At 58.7% G+C, this 14,667-nt stretch overlaps 8 protein-coding genes across 8 annotated transcripts; 1 reads left to right on the top strand and 7 right to left on the bottom strand.

The window, feature by feature from the left end:
• Positions 1-360: 360 nt before the first annotated feature.
• On the bottom strand, positions 361-1,303 carry TRAVEDRAFT_167218 (uncharacterized protein). The gene is made up of 4 exons (XM_008039764.1): positions 1,159-1,303; positions 966-1,093; positions 788-915; positions 361-722 (listed from the first exon to the last, which is right to left on the bottom strand). Exons 1-4 carry the CDS (start codon positions 1,227-1,229, stop codon positions 477-479), a joined length of 573 nt encoding a protein of 190 aa, XP_008037955.1. The 5' UTR covers positions 1,230-1,303; the 3' UTR covers positions 361-476.
• A 65-nt stretch (positions 1,304-1,368) lies between these two features.
• TRAVEDRAFT_37017 (exosome complex exonuclease RRP40) lies at positions 1,369-2,225 on the top strand (the record flags this gene model as incomplete). The annotated part of the gene is made up of 4 exons (XM_008039113.1): positions 1,369-1,548; positions 1,607-1,756; positions 1,807-1,958; positions 2,015-2,225. 4 exons carry the CDS (start codon positions 1,369-1,371, stop codon positions 2,223-2,225), a joined length of 693 nt encoding a protein of 230 aa, XP_008037304.1.
• A 129-nt stretch (positions 2,226-2,354) lies between these two features.
• Positions 2,355-3,038, bottom strand: TRAVEDRAFT_37001 (NuA4-domain-containing protein; the record flags this gene model as incomplete). Its single annotated transcript, XM_008039112.1, has 3 exons — positions 2,355-2,639; positions 2,689-2,874; positions 2,934-3,038. The coding sequence occupies 3 exons, from the start codon at positions 3,036-3,038 to the stop codon at positions 2,355-2,357; spliced, it is 576 nt and encodes a 191-aa protein (XP_008037303.1).
• Positions 3,039-3,728: 690 nt separating this feature from the next.
• On the bottom strand, positions 3,729-4,601 carry TRAVEDRAFT_122133 (uncharacterized protein; the record flags this gene model as incomplete). The annotated part of the gene is made up of 1 exon (XM_008039763.1): positions 3,729-4,601. One exon carries the CDS (start codon positions 4,599-4,601, stop codon positions 3,729-3,731), a length of 873 nt encoding a protein of 290 aa, XP_008037954.1.
• A 207-nt stretch (positions 4,602-4,808) lies between these two features.
• TRAVEDRAFT_121484 (RNase H) lies at positions 4,809-5,585 on the bottom strand (the record flags this gene model as incomplete). Its single annotated transcript, XM_008039762.1, has 1 exon — positions 4,809-5,585. A coding segment is annotated over one exon (777 nt), but the record flags the coding sequence as incomplete, so codon positions are not given.
• A 150-nt stretch (positions 5,586-5,735) lies between these two features.
• TRAVEDRAFT_121245 (uncharacterized protein) lies at positions 5,736-6,470 on the bottom strand (the record flags this gene model as incomplete). Its single annotated transcript, XM_008039761.1, has 1 exon — positions 5,736-6,470. A coding segment is annotated over one exon (735 nt), but the record flags the coding sequence as incomplete, so codon positions are not given.
• A 1,074-nt stretch (positions 6,471-7,544) lies between these two features.
• On the bottom strand, positions 7,545-8,495 carry TRAVEDRAFT_121026 (DNase I-like protein; the record flags this gene model as incomplete). The annotated part of the gene is made up of 1 exon (XM_008039760.1): positions 7,545-8,495. A coding segment is annotated over one exon (951 nt), but the record flags the coding sequence as incomplete, so codon positions are not given.
• A 3,142-nt stretch (positions 8,496-11,637) lies between these two features.
• TRAVEDRAFT_47009 (uncharacterized protein) lies at positions 11,638-14,173 on the bottom strand (the record flags this gene model as incomplete). The annotated part of the gene is made up of 2 exons (XM_008039265.1): positions 11,638-13,908; positions 13,964-14,173. The coding sequence occupies 2 exons, from the start codon at positions 14,171-14,173 to the stop codon at positions 11,638-11,640; spliced, it is 2,481 nt and encodes an 826-aa protein (XP_008037456.1).
• Positions 14,174-14,667: the final 494 nt, after the last annotated feature.

Below are 14,667 nucleotides of genomic sequence, written 5' to 3'. Positions count from 1 at the left end.
CATGCCAAAGCGACTTTGGTATGCCATGTCGCCACGCGGAGCGTTCCGGGTAATAGCTAGGAGACCGAGATACCTCTGACATGCGGTGATACTTACAGTGCAGTTCAGAGACCGATATCTGGGTTGTCTATCATGCAAGGCCTTCGCCCGTGCGTGGGGCTATCTTACATAGGAATGCGTCGAGTCCAGGACATGTCGATGGCCTGCCCTGAAGTGTGCCTCGACGTACTCCTGCGACTTCAAATGATCAGTGTGCGTCCAGCTGGAGCGGTGATTGCTCACCATTACCATGGCGTGGTAGATGCCAAACGTCGGTACGTCAACATCTGAAGGGCGTGCTGAAAGGTCCCAACTCACTACGGGGTATAAGTGGGGTATCCCACATACTACACTCTATGCTACAACAAATTCGTAAGCAAGCGTCCAGTCAAAGAAAGTCCAACGTGCGCGTATGCATATCGTTTCCCCGCCTCCGATCAATCGTTCCGCCAGGCAACGTCGCCCGCAGCCCACCGCTCTCCCCACATCACCCGCTTGTGATATGTCTTCCGGAGCTCGCGGAACTCCTTCACGAAGTCGTCGATGTCCTTGCCGGTGAGCGGGACGGGGTCCGGGTCCGATGCAGATCCTTGCACGAATGCGTTCGCGCGTGCCTCCGACAAGTCGTCCTGCGCGATGGTCGCATGCCGTAGCCGCATGAGCAGGAATTGTGGATCGTAGCGCTACGCGTCGTCGAGCAGGATGGTGAGCATAGAACAACGGTGGCGGAATGACGACGGCAGCGCACCTGGTAAGCCTCGCGTTGCTCCTTCTCCAGCTCCTTCCACCGAGCCTCGAGACTCTTGGCTGAATCGAAGGCCTCCTGTGTTTCGCTCCGCAACCTGTACAGATCTTCCTGATACGCAAGGTTGTTCTCTGATCGCGTGTCAAGCCTAAGCTCTAGTTATGCAAACCTCAGAGCTTACTCGCGATCGTCTCATTTGCGGACCCTAGGTCGGCTTGACCCTGGTAGAGCAGTTTCACTTGCGGCAAGCTGTGGAATATAGCCTGGAAGTACGCCGGATCCGCTAGGAGATCTTCCAGATCCTCTCGTCTGCGCAGGGAAGAGGATCACTGGGTGAGGTGGGCGCACGGGACGCAGAGCCGGTCGGGTCTCACGAGAGGTTTGCGAGCTCAGGAAAATCGGCCGTCAGACGAGTATGCACTCCATTGGGTGCAGCCTGCTCCATAGCGTAAAGTGAGAGGCCCGGCAGACCACAGTTTGATTGAATGTGGTAGAACGAGGTAGGGGTCGTGGTGGTCGCGGATCAAGAGGAGGAGCGCTCACCGTGCGCCACCGCGTACACTCCTTCGCGCTTGACCCTCACCATGTCCCTCGTCCTCCCCGGAGAACATGTGCCCGCTCAGCATGTAAACCTCAAACTCGGACCTGGCCTCCTCCAGTCATCGTCCACGCAAGGACAGGCCGCGATCGTCTCCACGCGCGCAGGCAAGGTTATGAACAACCCAAAAGGCAACAAATGGTGGATAGAAGGGAACTCGCGGCGGGTAAGCACTCTCGCGCGCGTCGCACAGTTGAACATGTTACTCAAGGGGTGCAAGACAGTACATTCCTGCCCCACAAGAGTCCGTAGTGGGGGTGGTCATCTCGCGAAGTGGTGAGAACTGGCGGGTGGACATCGGTTCGGCGCATATGGCCTCCCTGGACGGACTCGCGTTCGAGGGCGCAACAAAACGGAATCGGCCAAACCTCAAGGTATGTCGCGAAATTACCCAATTCAAATGGCTCTTATATAACCTTGCTAGGTTGGTTCATTGCTTTACGCCCGAGTGTCATTGGCACACAAAGACATGGAGCCAGAGTTGGAGTGTTTCGACGCACAGACACGCAAAGCGGAGGGCTTCGGAGAGCTCAAGGGCGGGTTTATGGTGCAATGTAGTCTGAAGATGTGCAGACTGTGAGTGGACAGCTCTGACTCCCTTGGCCTCGCCGACATCTGACCGCAATTGATAGACTGCTGGACCCAAAACATTTTCTCTTCCCCCTCCTCGGTGCTCGCTTTCCACTTGAGACTGCGGTAGGGATCAACGGGAGGGTGTGGGTAAACTGCAAGGATCCTAGGCAAACGATCGCCGTTGCGAGGTGTATTGAGGCTGTCGACCCGGATGGCGGAGGAATGGAAGAAGTTGCCGTTAAGAAGTTCCTTAGTACTTTAGATGTATGATGCACGAGGGGTATATGATACAGTATAATACATACAACACAGCAGAGCGAAGGGGATAATAGTACAGCTGTGGATACGGTCAGGGTAGTGGACATCGTACTCTGCATGGACGAGACATACCACAGCGAATCAATCCTCGTCAGTCATCAACCGTGCTCTCTTCATCGGTTTTCGCCCTGACACGCTCTCGTCGTCGCTGATAGGCGTCTCGCCCTGTTTCCGGTTCGCCGCCGCGCTCGCCCTCTTCTTGCGCTGATACTCTCTATCCCTGTTCTTCTTCTGCTGTGCCGCCGTGAGCACCTCTGGCCTTGGCGCAGGGGGCACGATCACGGTAGTCAGGCCAGGGGTGGACATTCGCGACTGGTCGTCTCCTGTTGCTGTTGACTCTTCTCCTTCGCCTGACAGTTCCAACGACTGTAGAGGGTCATCCATCACAGTCGCGTACAGGACAATGACCGCGTACCTTCTTGTATGTCATGCTGCTTGTAGAGAAAATCCGGTCCTGCTCGCTGATTTCGTATTTCCGCCGGCCGCTGGGCTGGTTCTTGAAATAGCCGTCGAAGCCATGGATGATGTTGCCTCCGCTGTGTGCAGCAGTCTCCGTCAAGTAGGAGCCCTCAAGATTGTAGATTTGGACTTCTATCAGCGCCTGCAGCAATATTAGGACGCGTAGGTTTCTATCTCGCTGGGGAACTGAGCCCGACGTACGAGCTGCTTGTCCAAATTCCGCTTCTTCGCGAGAGCCTGCAGCAGCTCCTTCTTCGCCGCATCGTACTTGGCCTTCTCCTCCGGTGTTGGTATGTCATTTGACATGGTAAATTGTGGAGGCCCCTCAAGTTAAAGCCAGAGGAGGTTGGAGGAGGAGACTCAGACCGAGAAAGGATGCCGCCACGGTCTTGGACTGGAGACACGTGATGGCGCGTCGCGTCGCGTCCGAGATGTGGGGTTGGATCCTGTATCCTGCTCCCGTTGGCGACTTGAATGTCTTCCTGTGGACGACAGGAAGCGGGAAGGATGGAGTTGGTCGGTGGACGAGAAGGTGAGGGACGCCTCAGTTGCGAAATGTCGCAGCCCAGCGCCGGCAGTTGCCGGGTTGACTTCACTTCAGGCACACAAAGGATAAGTACTCGTACTAACGCGCTCAGTTCGCTGATGATATTTCTCCTGTTTCCTGCTCGTTTAGAATACCTACAAAGCCATCGATTTTTATACACCAGTCGTAAGTACATGAGATATGCGTTATGTAGAGCTTTGGGCGACCACGCGAAGACCTAGCCTGAGCGAAGATTCCCACCATCGGGTCGGCGTCTTTCCCTACACCGGCGCTAAATCCTTTTTTTTTTTCTTTTTTAATTTTTAAGGTGCTCGCCGGGCCAGCGCCGGCACGGCGCGTCCCGGGCGATTGCAAAGTATAAGGCATGTAGCCTCAGCACCGACGAGGGAAATGCTTAATGCACGCATGGTTATACCATACAGTGTGGGACTCCCGTCGGTCAGACCCCGCTAGCCCATGTCTCGCAGGTCTGCAAGGGACGGGATACCCACTAAAACCCCCGTTAAATGCATCCAGTCCTCCGGAATTTCAGACTCCGCCTGGAGGATACCTCTCCAAGTTTCTGACACTTTAGCCTTTCCTATCGCCCTCTTCTTATGGGTTCGAACGTTTGTTGCACCTTGGTCCATTTGTACCCGTTTATTAAGCTTGCCTCCAATTCTGTTGAGGACTTCCTGTGCGGCATGCCTTCGCTCCGGCGTCGCCTCCCAGCCCACCACCCGCTCGCACCGGAGCGCCCAGATGGTGTGTACTGCTTCAGTCAGAATGATTCGTGCACCCCGGGTTTTCCCCACCACCACATCGCCCTTCTCATTCAATACCACGAACATGTGCGCCCCGAGAGCAAGCCCCAGCGATATCGTCGGCACCGCAATGCCCTTGGTTTTGAACAGACACCGTACCACTCCCCATACCAGCGCCTGTCCCGGCGCCGTGCACTCGACAAGGATGTGCTTCATGCTATCCTCCACCCCGCACACATTGCAAACACCCCGCTCTTCATATCCTGGGATATGCTTCCAGTAGGCACCCACACGGTGCGCACCATGGATCGCTTTCCAGACAAAGTCGCGCACAGTTTTGCTCACCGGGTCCTTTCTTAGCGCATTCCATACTGCTGCATCAGGCGGGCGCTCTCCGCATTCACCCTGCAGAGCCACCCCTATCTCACCCAAGTTTCGCTGTGTCTGTTTCCTTGCCGGCGCCGCAGCCGCTCTCTTTACTCCACTATACGCAAGACTCTGCGTGAGCCCCGCGAGCGCCGCACCATTTCTCAGGTACCTGAACTGCGGGAGGCACAGCGGCCTAAACACAGGAAGCATCTCCGCGCCAGCCCTAGCCAATCTATCCGCCTCTTCGTTTCCCTGGACATCAGCGTGTCCCTTCACCCACCGCAGCGTTGTTCTCGCCGACCGCGCCCGAAGCGCCGCCACTGCATCGCCGAATATTTCAGCATTCGCCACACCTATCCATCCACGACGTTCCCACGCTGGAAGGTACGTTGTCAGTCCTTCCACCACATATTTCGAATCGCTAACGATGTGCAGCGGCGCAAATGGCGGTACTTTTCTTACTGCCATCGTAACCGCATAGATTTCAGCCGTTTGGTTTGATTGCGCATCATACGGGACTCGCGCGCCCTCGTTTCGGGGGTCTGCGGTTCCGAACCACACACCACTCCCCGCCACCGCTCCTGCCATACCATTATGTATACACGACCCATCAGTGAATACCTCCACCTCCTCTTCTTCCACATTGAAGGGTCTCGGCGGTCTGAGCGCCGCCACTGTCGTCGCCCTCACCGGGTTCGTGAAAGCACGAAAGACCGAGGACAGCGAGCTGTCCTGCGTGATCGACGGTTCAAACAGTATGCGCTCGTCATTCGCTCGCGCCTCAACATTTGCCTCTTTTCTACACTGGGTCAGCGATAGCCCATCTGCCGCCCCGTCCTGCGCCAGGTTCCACATCGGGCGCAGCCTCTCCACCAGCCTCTCCGCCGCCAACGCACATTTGTGCGGATTTTCACACCCTCGTTCCATCCGGTCGCTCACACACTCTGCGCATTCACAATCTCGCCTAGGGACGTGGTCGGGGTCCTCCGGCCTCAGTCGCCGTGTTACAAGGTCCGCCTGTGCCACCGTTTTGACTCCATGGTTCTTCCTCAAACATTTCCCTGCCTTCGTGTTTGCCATAGACCTTCCGCTCTCCTCTCCTATATGATACCACACCGGCATCGCTCCTTTAAGAGCTTGCGATGCAACCCGGACGTCACAGCAAACACCGAACTTCTTCGCGACAAGGATCATTCGTCGTAGGTCCGCCGGGAGTCCTTTACTATGCCTCGTACTTACTGACCATTTCTGCAGAAACGCATTTAATCGCGCTCCTGGGTCAGTGGCGCTTGATGACGCCGCTACCGCTTTCGATAATATCGCGTCCGCCACCAGCGCCCACCTCGGCCTCGTTTCCGTCATATTCAGATAGTCCTTGAGCCTCATGATATCTATTGCATCGTTTCTCGCACCAATATTCAGTACGTTGAGGCCCCCTTCACTCGCAGGGGCATATAACGTATCCCTTGAGACGTGTGGGTGCTTATCTCCATTCCAAATGAAATCCGCAACCATCCTCGTAATCACAGACTCCACCGACTTCGGCATTCCCTGCGCCTTGGCCAAAAACTGGGTGCGGCCACCAATTTCTAGGTCCACAGCCAGCTTCCTGCCAATCAAAGTCGGTTTCCCCTTACTCCATCCCTGCATGTTCTTACGCATCGTCGTTACCAGTGTCGTCCACGGCGTCACATCATCAACTCCGTTACCAATCCATGCTCCGAGCGATCTCACTGCCTCGCCGTCCCCAACAATGTGAACGTTTTCCGGTATAGCCACCGCGTCCGGGTAGAGCTTTCTCGAGGCCACCACTGAATCACGGTACTCACGCGATCCGACAGGGATAACCTCCGTTTTCTCCAGGTTGAACCTTGCCCTCGCCGCTCTACACCAAACCTCCGTAGGTGCCAGCGCGTCCTCGTAATCATCGCCTTCTCCAAGGAAAACCGTTGTATCATCCGCAAACAACGTCGCAATCAGTCTCTCAGTATCTCCAGGAATTACAATGCCTTTAAGCGTCGACTGGCGTAACGCGCACGCCAAGGGCTCAATCGCGAAGTCAAATAGTAAGCATGACATCGGGTCTCCTTGCCTAACTCCCCGTCTGATTCTAAAGTTCAGGCTTTTAATACCGTTAACCATTACACAGCTCTCCGCGCGTTCATACAGATGCTTAACCGTGTTAATGAACCGCGCCGGGAAGTTCATGTGCCGCAGAGTCGCCCACAAGTACTCATGATCAATACGATCATACGCTTTTTCTTGGTCTAGGGCCACTATTGCCCCGTTAAGTTCCTCTGCTTCCGTATACGCTATGATGAGCTTGCTAAGCTGGATGTGGTCAAAGATTCTTCGTCCCGGGACAAACCCCGCTTGATCCGGGTGTATCATCGTCGGCGCACACTCCGCAAGACGGTTCGCAAGTGTCTTCGTCATGAGCTTATAGTCGGAGTTCAGTAATGTAATTGGTCTGTAGTTAACAATTTCTCTAGTGTCCTTTTTCTTGTATATAGGACAAATCCATCCTTCCGTGAAGCTCGACGTCCCAACAAGGCCATACGCAGCAACGTCGTTAAACACATCAGTGAGTGCTCGTGCTATGTCCACCCCAACCCTTCCTTTCTTGACATCCGCTTCGTGCCACTGCGCGTATGCTTTCCAGACTTCCGACGGGAGCCCATCGACTCCAGGCGCCTTGCTGCACGCCGCCGCTTGGATGGCTTCCATTACTTCCATTCTCGTTATCTTCGCTGCCAGGTGCGCTTTCTGCTCCGGCTCAAGTCGGGCTCCCGCTGGGATCAGCGCCTCTTTAATGTATTCTTCATGCATTTCTCCTTCCTCCAGCGGGTCACAGTCCTGCAGCCCATCGTAGTGCGCTCTCGCCACCTCAGCCATTTGTTTCGTGTTCGACGTATATTGGCCCGCTACGCCATCCGTTCTTCGCAGCTCCGGAATGACAATAGACGGGAGCGGCGCCACGTTCGGACGCGTCCAGTACCTGCTCATTGTCTCACTTTGTACCCAGTGTTTAGATGCAACCGCCCGCCGGCGGTGAACGAAGAGCTTCACCTCCAGCGCATCAATTCGTTCCTGGATGATCGCCGCATGCCTCTGCACCTGCGCCTGGTCTCGGCCAGAGCCCGCCACCGTTTCAGGCTCATTCAGCGTCCTTTCAAGGTCATTTCTTAAGTTCTCAAGCCTTTTCTGCAGCTTCGGTACCTTCGCCTTAGCCCTATCTCGCGCCGCCTTGGTCAGCGCCAACTTGAAATCCTGGTAGAAGATCTGCGGGTTCTTTTCAGCCGTGCGCTCCCCACACCCCGCAATCTCCTCCACCAGCTTCCGCCCAAGCTCCCGCATCTTGGCGATCATTGTCGTATCCGTCAAGAGATGCGCCGGCATAGACCAGCGCCCTTTCCCCATGAACAGGGCACTTCGATTCGCCAGCGACACAAGCGTGAGTTTATGGTCCGTTGGCAGCCCTGACTCTTTAATACGCCACTCATCGGCATCTTGGTGCAGTGCGCTCGCAACGTAGATACGATCTAGCCTCGACTGGCTTCCCGTCGATTTTTGCATGTAAGTGAACGCCTTGGTGTGCGGATTCTGCATCCGCCACCCGTCCTCTAGTCGAAGTTCCGCTAAGAGCTCTTGGAGCGCTTGCAGTGCATTTCCAGTTTCTGCGCGGACCGGAATCCTATCTATGCCATCCTCTACTACGTTGAAATCCCCCAACAGGATGTCAACACTCGCCGGGCAGTGCGTCTTCACGTCCCTCCAGAAGACCGCGTTTTCCGCTGACGAGTTCGGTCCATAGACATTGACCACAGAGAGTTCGCGGCCCGTGGACCACGGAAAACTAATGGCCATCGCCCGCCCTTTCTGTATATCCGTTACCACACACTTTTCTGGGTCAATAAGGCGTTTATTGACAGCAAGCGCCACGCCTCCTGCCCCAGTTGCATGGTGCGTCAGTTCCGAGTGGTATATGCGGAGGTGCCTGCCAAACAACTCGTTCAGCTGGTCTACGCATTCACTCGTAAGGTGCGTTTCCTGAAGCGCCAGGAGCCCAATCTTCTCATCTCGGACAAGTTGATTAATTAGCATCCAACGCTCGCTTACTCCGTCGCCTCCAGTCACCCCATATCCCCTCATGTTCAGGGAGGCAACGCGTATTCGTGCCTTAGTACGATTTTTGCGTCGCCGCCGCTGTCCTTGCCGCTCCCCGTTTGCCAGGTCCGCGTTCGGCTCGCCTGCCACTCGGGGACGCGTCCGCCCGCCATTCTCAGCAGCGCCATCATCAAGGCCAGGCCTGGGAGGAGCAGCGCCAGCCTCTCCAGCACCACGGAGGCGCATGTGTCCCGTTTCCTGTACGTATTCCTCATGTATTGAATGTAATTGGTTTGGCTCAGTAGTTGGGGTTTTTTCCTGCAGGACACAACTATCTCCTACAGTAGACATCATATCCTAGACGTCAGAGGTGACACCGCATTGGGCAGACACTGAGACACGCGTCCACAGTGGCGCTACCACGAGCTTCAGCCTCTCGGCACGGTGCGTCAAGACCTCAATAGGTCACCGTTTTTTTTTTGCTTCAGTCTGGCTTTCCTGTCCACTAGGTGGCAGTATATTTGGGCACAGACGGACCACAGCCCCGCCCACACCTTCGCAGTCTTGCATGGACGTTGCTCACCACAGAACGCTCTTGGTCAAGTAGCGTTTCGTATGCCGTTTAGTATGCCAGTATGTGCTTCTTGTTTGCTTGTTCCGGGCTTCCTTCTCACTCTTCTTGCCTCTTCTCACCATCCTCCTCCCCCAGTTATACTTCGCCCCTTCCTGCGCCGCCACCCGATGGGTTATGGGGTTATTCTTTCACTTCCTAGCGTGCTTCTGCACACTGTTCGCGACTAGTCGCCCTACTGCTCTCATGCCGCACACCTTCCGCCCCTCCGAGCACTTAACTCCGAACTTGCGGTCCAGGCCTCTCGATTCGCGCGCGCAAGGCTTGCTCACAGTGCCTTGAACTCTGGGGGTGGCGGGAAACAAGACGGCGAGGGGACGGCTCTTCTGAGGCTATGTAGCATTCAGTCTACCTATGGGAGCCTAGAGACCACACGCTTCCTTGTATCACGCACAAAGCAGCCAGAGACCTCCTTTATTGCAGCAAACATCAGGGGCAGCGTTAGAGCAGAGTTGCATGGCTCAAGGGTATAAGTCAGGGCACGACGCGATCACGTGAGTCACTCGCGCCGCAAGAAATCACTGTGCGCGTCGCTCGCGCGCACCACAAGAGATTGCTGTGCGCGTCGCTCGCACACGCTGCGCAAATTTACTGCACGCACCGCTTATGCGTGTCACGAGAGACAACTGCACACATTGCTCTCGTGCACCGCGAGAAATTCCTGCACACGGCACTCTTGCACACCGCGCGAAATTCCTGTACGCGTCGTACGCACGCGCCACGAAGAATTGCTGCACTTGCCGCTCCCGCGCGCCGCAAAGGATTGCTTCACGTGTCGCTCCCGCGCGCCGCAAAGGATTGCTTCACGCATCGCTCCCGCGCTCCGCGAGAAATTTCTGCACACGTCTCTCGCGCGCGCCGCAAGAAGATCCTGTGCGTGCCGCACGCACGCTGATGCGCACTCACCGCGCCTGCCGCCCGCCGCGGTGTGGGCACCGCTCTCGAGCTCAGACCACCCCGACGCGGACTCCCTGTCGGATACCGCGCCCCGACGCGTGCCCCGCGCGGCCCCGACGCGTGCCCCGCGCGGCCACGAGCCTCCCAGAAGGCCGCCTGGGCGCCCACGCACCACCCCTATTCGCTACCCGCGAGTCGAGCAAGGCGAACCGCGATAAGCGGCCCCGACCGAGAGCGCCAAGCCCCGCCAAGCATCGGGGTTCGAGGGCAGTACGAAACGCCCGATACGCTCGTCGGGGGTCGCGGCGCATACGCCCCCGCCCACCAATCACACCGCGCGGTACGCGCGGCCCCGACAGCCTAGGCAAGGCCAGTAGAGCGCGGCCCCCGTAGGGGCCCGATCGTCGCGCCCGTCGCGCTGTGCGCGACGGGTGCACCTTTCATTTCTTATCCTTCCCGTACGGCTCCGGCCCCTCCTGTATATACGCGGGCCCCGAGCACCGGGAAATCCACTTTCTCTTACCCCTTCAGAGCTCAAGTTTGCGATTGCGACGGCGTCTGCGATTGCGACTTCGACAGCGCCAGCGAGTTCCCTCTCGACAACCTCCCCGACGTCCTCGTCTCGTTGCGTACAGTGAGTACTACTCCCGAAGCCCGTTCCCCCGATCCCCCGCGTCGCGCCCCGCAATAGCACGTATCGTCCGCGCAATCCCTTCCTCACAGGCCAGGAGCGAAAAGCTCGCTCGGCCCCTCCCCGCGCCTTCCGCGTCGTAGGGAACTCGGGATTGTACTCGGAATCCCCCGCTCACACAAGACACTTCTCGGGTCTCGTCCTCTCGGCCCATCGACCCCGACGTCCTAGCGGCCGTTACGGGAGACTTGAGTGCATCAACGCGCCTTGAGAGGCCACTACACTTGTCGCTCGCGCGCGCCGCGAAAGTCACTGCACTCGTTGCTCGCACGCGCCGCAAGAAGTTACTGCACACATCGTTCACACGCGTCGCTCGCGTCAGATGCATAGTGTGCTTCAACTTTCGCGCACACGGTTTAAGGGGTTAATTCTTCCATCCCAGCGGCTCAGCCCCTTAGTGAGATCAGCCGCGTTGCCTCCTATGCAGTCCTCCTTTCAGCGTGCGCACTAGGGGTTGCACTTCAAGAGCACTGTGCCTCGTACTCCCCTCTATCCTTAGCTTGGACCACATCAAAGTTCCCGTTCAATCACAGTTCATGTCAGACGTTATCCTCTTGCAGCGCGCGTATCGCACTCCCACTCGCGCCACGCAGCTTTCATCGGGTGTCTCCCTCCGCTGCGCGCTTGCCTATCTCGCTTATACACCCCCAGCCACGCTTGGAATTTCAAGGGGTTTTAGATTGGCCCTGCGGCCCTCTCCGCATGCGCTCGCGATCGGGGTTTCCCCAGCTTCCAGATCTAGATGAGACACTTCGCGCTCCTGGGATGCGGTTCGATCAGCGGCCGCGGAGTTTTGTTTGTGTGCACACGCGAGTGCGTGGGACGGCGTTACAGTGATATGATAGCGCGTTAATCAGGAGTCGTACACAAAGACACAGGTTATACTAAGAACAAAGCACAGGCGCGGAAGGCGTATCTGTCTACGCGAGGGCGCTCGAGCCCGCACCAGCACCACCAGGCCCGAAGCCCGACCTTCCACCCGCAGGGCCGAAGCCGCCCGATCCACCGTTGAAGTTGTCGTGCTTGGGCCCCGCGAAGGGGTGCGCCTGGTTGTTGCGGCGGGGCATCTGCGACTGCGATCGAGTCCGCGTCATCGCCGAGCCACCCGGCGGAGGAGGAGGCGGTGGCTGCTGCTGGCCGGCCATTCCTTGAGGGAGAGCCGCACCTGGGAGGCGCCACGTCGTCCCCGGCGGTGGGGCGTTCCATCCTGGGACGTCCTGGAACGGGCACATATGAGTTGGGTGATCACCACCGTGGCAGCCCGCGCATGGCACAGCGCGCCGCGCGAAGCCCGTCGAGTTGAGCGGGCTCGGGAAAGGGAGCGACGCTGTGAGGTCGCGCCACTCCCTCCAGCGTGCGATCGACTGCGTGGGGGAGTCGCAGAAGATCGCTGCCGTGAGATTTCCATTCTGGAGGGTGGAGACCCGTACCTCAAGAGAGGCAAGGATTGTGCGCACCGCCTCCTCGGGCGCGACGTTCGCAAAGCGCGGGTTCGCCTGTACGAGCGCGAAGATAGCGGGGAGGACCGTTGGCCCTACAAAGACCGCAAACACCGCGTTCAGGACGCTGCCGTTGTGGTCGTGGGCGAAGCCTCCCGCCGAGAACATGAACCGTCCGATCTCGATGACAGGGAGGCGGACGTGGAAGGACACTGTTGTCGACGACCATGTTGGCTGGGCGAGGATTCTACGCACCTCTTCAGCAGAGAGGCCGACGACGGCCCATGTCGTAGGCGCATTCGCGCGTCGGTCGTTGCTCGGAGTCCAGTCGCGCTCCGGAGGAATGACGAGCGGGTTGAGTCCGCCCGTAATCTGGCGGATCGCCGCGGTGATAGCAGACGTGAGTGCACGGACTTCGTGCTGCGGAGGTGCGCCCGAGTTGTGGACTTGGAGGACGACCGCGAGGTCATCATCAGAGCCTGATGCTGGGGCCGTGAGTGCCTCGATGCGCGCGCGCGCCAGACCAAGAAACACACCGTCAGGCTCCGAGAAGAGAACCTCTGGGAAGCCCCCTGGCGGGGGAGGCGTGAACGTGATGCCTCCTCCCATCCCAGGGTTACCCGGCACGATTCCGTGGTGCGCCACAAGCTGCGCTGCCGTCCCCTGCGCGGAGCCAGCAGCCGGGGCGTGTCCATCTTGGCCTGGGATCGGAATGGGCTGGGACTGGTTCTGGAAAGACGCAGCCGCCGCAAGTGCAGCAGCCGACTGCGCTGAGGGCCGAGTGGGAGTAGCAGTGGCAGCGTGCTGGTGTTGGATGGGGGGTAGGGAAGCATTGTCGTCGTTCGGCGAGAGGAGGGCATCCCAGTCGTTGTCCGTCATGCTCTGGGTGTTGCTGCCCTCTCCCGTCGCGCGTGTCGCAGTTCTGCCGGACGTCTCGTGCAAGCGCGCGCTTTCAGCGACGAGAGGACGGAGCGGGAGATCAAAGGCGAACGTCTCAAGCCCCGGGGACGGCGTGAGATCAAGGGGGATGTCGATGTCGTCCTCAAAGATCGGTTCTTCCGGGGCCATCGACTCGTCGACGACTCCGAGGCGGGTGCCCGCGCCGTTGTACTGTCTAGCCGCCTGTTCCGCAGTCCTCATGCGCCGCGGCTGCGAGAGTCGACTAGGGCCTGCGACGGGCTGCGTTGGGATCCTGCTTGGGCCAGCCACCGGCTGCACAGTCGGGAGCAGGGCCTCCGAGATCGCGGCCGCTGCCGAGGGAGCAAGACGACCGTGCGACGAGCCCGGCGACATCCAGACAGATGGCGCAAGTGCATACTGCCTGTGCGAGAGGGCAGCCCGTCCTCTGAGGATCTGGTTTGAGCGACGGATCGCACCAGACTGCCTCACAGAGCTCGGCGCCGGCGACGGAGACGGCGACGGAGTGTTGATGCGCTGGCGTTTCTTGTCCTTGCGAGTCGGCTGGGCCTCCTGCGCCACTGCTGCCACCTCAGCCAGCCTCGCCGCCACCGGAGCAGCTCCTCGGGGCTGGGGCGTCGCGATCTCCGCATGCGCGTGGAGGCCCGTCACGGTTGCGGGTGCAGGGAGAGGGGGAGGGGTAACATAGCCCGGTCCGATAGAGGGGAACTCGAAGGTCGGAGTGGCCGCGAGGAGTCGCTCGGGATGCGCGCCACCCGAGGCTATTGCCTGCGCACGAGCCGCCGCGTGCTCAAAGAGCTCACCTGCCTCTGCGGTGCGCACCGTAGCAGTGCTCTACACAGAGAGAGTTCAGCAATCACATAAGACCTGCTGAGGTCGTCAGACGTACCATCGAGGGTGTGGAGAGCGTCATGGCACGAGCCCTGAGCACCGGGGGGTTCGGAGGCGGAGACGGAATTGATTCATACGTGGCTGGGGAGGGAAGAGGCGGGAGCGGCTCCGCGAAGTAATCCGGGGAGGGGCAGAGCGAGCGGGCAGCCACAGCATCAGCAGCGCTGTCAGGCGAGGAGTCCGGGTGCGACTGGAGAGGGGACGACATCGAGCGAGGTAGGAGTGCAGCTAGGAGTGGATGGGGAAAAGTCACAGCGTCGCCGAGCTTTAAAAGGGGGGAGGGAGGCCGCGAGAGGATTACGCAGCCTTGTTTACCTAGGCGAGTGTGCAGCGCTGAGCTCAGCACGGCGTCGCTTCGGCTTGACAACCTCCCGCCGCACCGCACGCGCAGCATTAGAGTCCAAGGCCTCCGCCAGCAAGCGTCGGGTGTCCAAAACGAGTCGGCCGTTGAGTCCAGGTTGGTGCCGTCCGCCTCCCTGCGCTCGCCTCTGTCTCGGTGTGGGTGAAAACAAGGACGATTTCGTCTGCAGAGGCATGGCTGTCCGCTGCCTGGTTGTCGAATGTAACTGCTTGCGCGTTCAATATCCTCCAGCTCGCGCGGCGCGAGCGTTTTATTACCATATACAGCTTTTTGCGGCACCAACCACCCACACCAGGCGCCGCCCTTTGATCTTCTTACAGCGCGCCCCTCAGCCTTGTCGG

Source organism: Trametes versicolor, assembly GCF_000271585.1.
Source record: "Trametes versicolor FP-101664 SS1 unplaced genomic scaffold TRAVEscaffold_5, whole genome shotgun sequence".
Taxonomy (NCBI): Eukaryota; Fungi; Basidiomycota; class Agaricomycetes; order Polyporales; family Polyporaceae; genus Trametes; species Trametes versicolor.
The sequence above is the reverse complement of the archived record's forward strand: the minus strand, read 5'-3'. Positions and strand labels throughout refer to the sequence as shown.

What these genes read in the sequence shown, in the direction of transcription:
- TRAVEDRAFT_167218 (XM_008039764.1), bottom strand. Translation starts at nt 1,229, where the DNA reads ATGGAGCAGGCTGCACCCAATGGAGTGCATACTCGTCTGACGGCCGAT. An exon ending in CGCAAATGAGACGATCGCGA is followed by an intron (nt 916 to 965) that starts GTAAGCTCTGAG and finishes ACACGCGATCAG; the next exon opens with AGAACAACCTTGCGTATCAG. An exon ending in AGCAACGCGAGGCTTACCAG is followed by an intron (nt 723 to 787) that starts GTGCGCTGCCGT and finishes GACGACGCGTAG; the next exon opens with CGCTACGATCCACAATTCCT.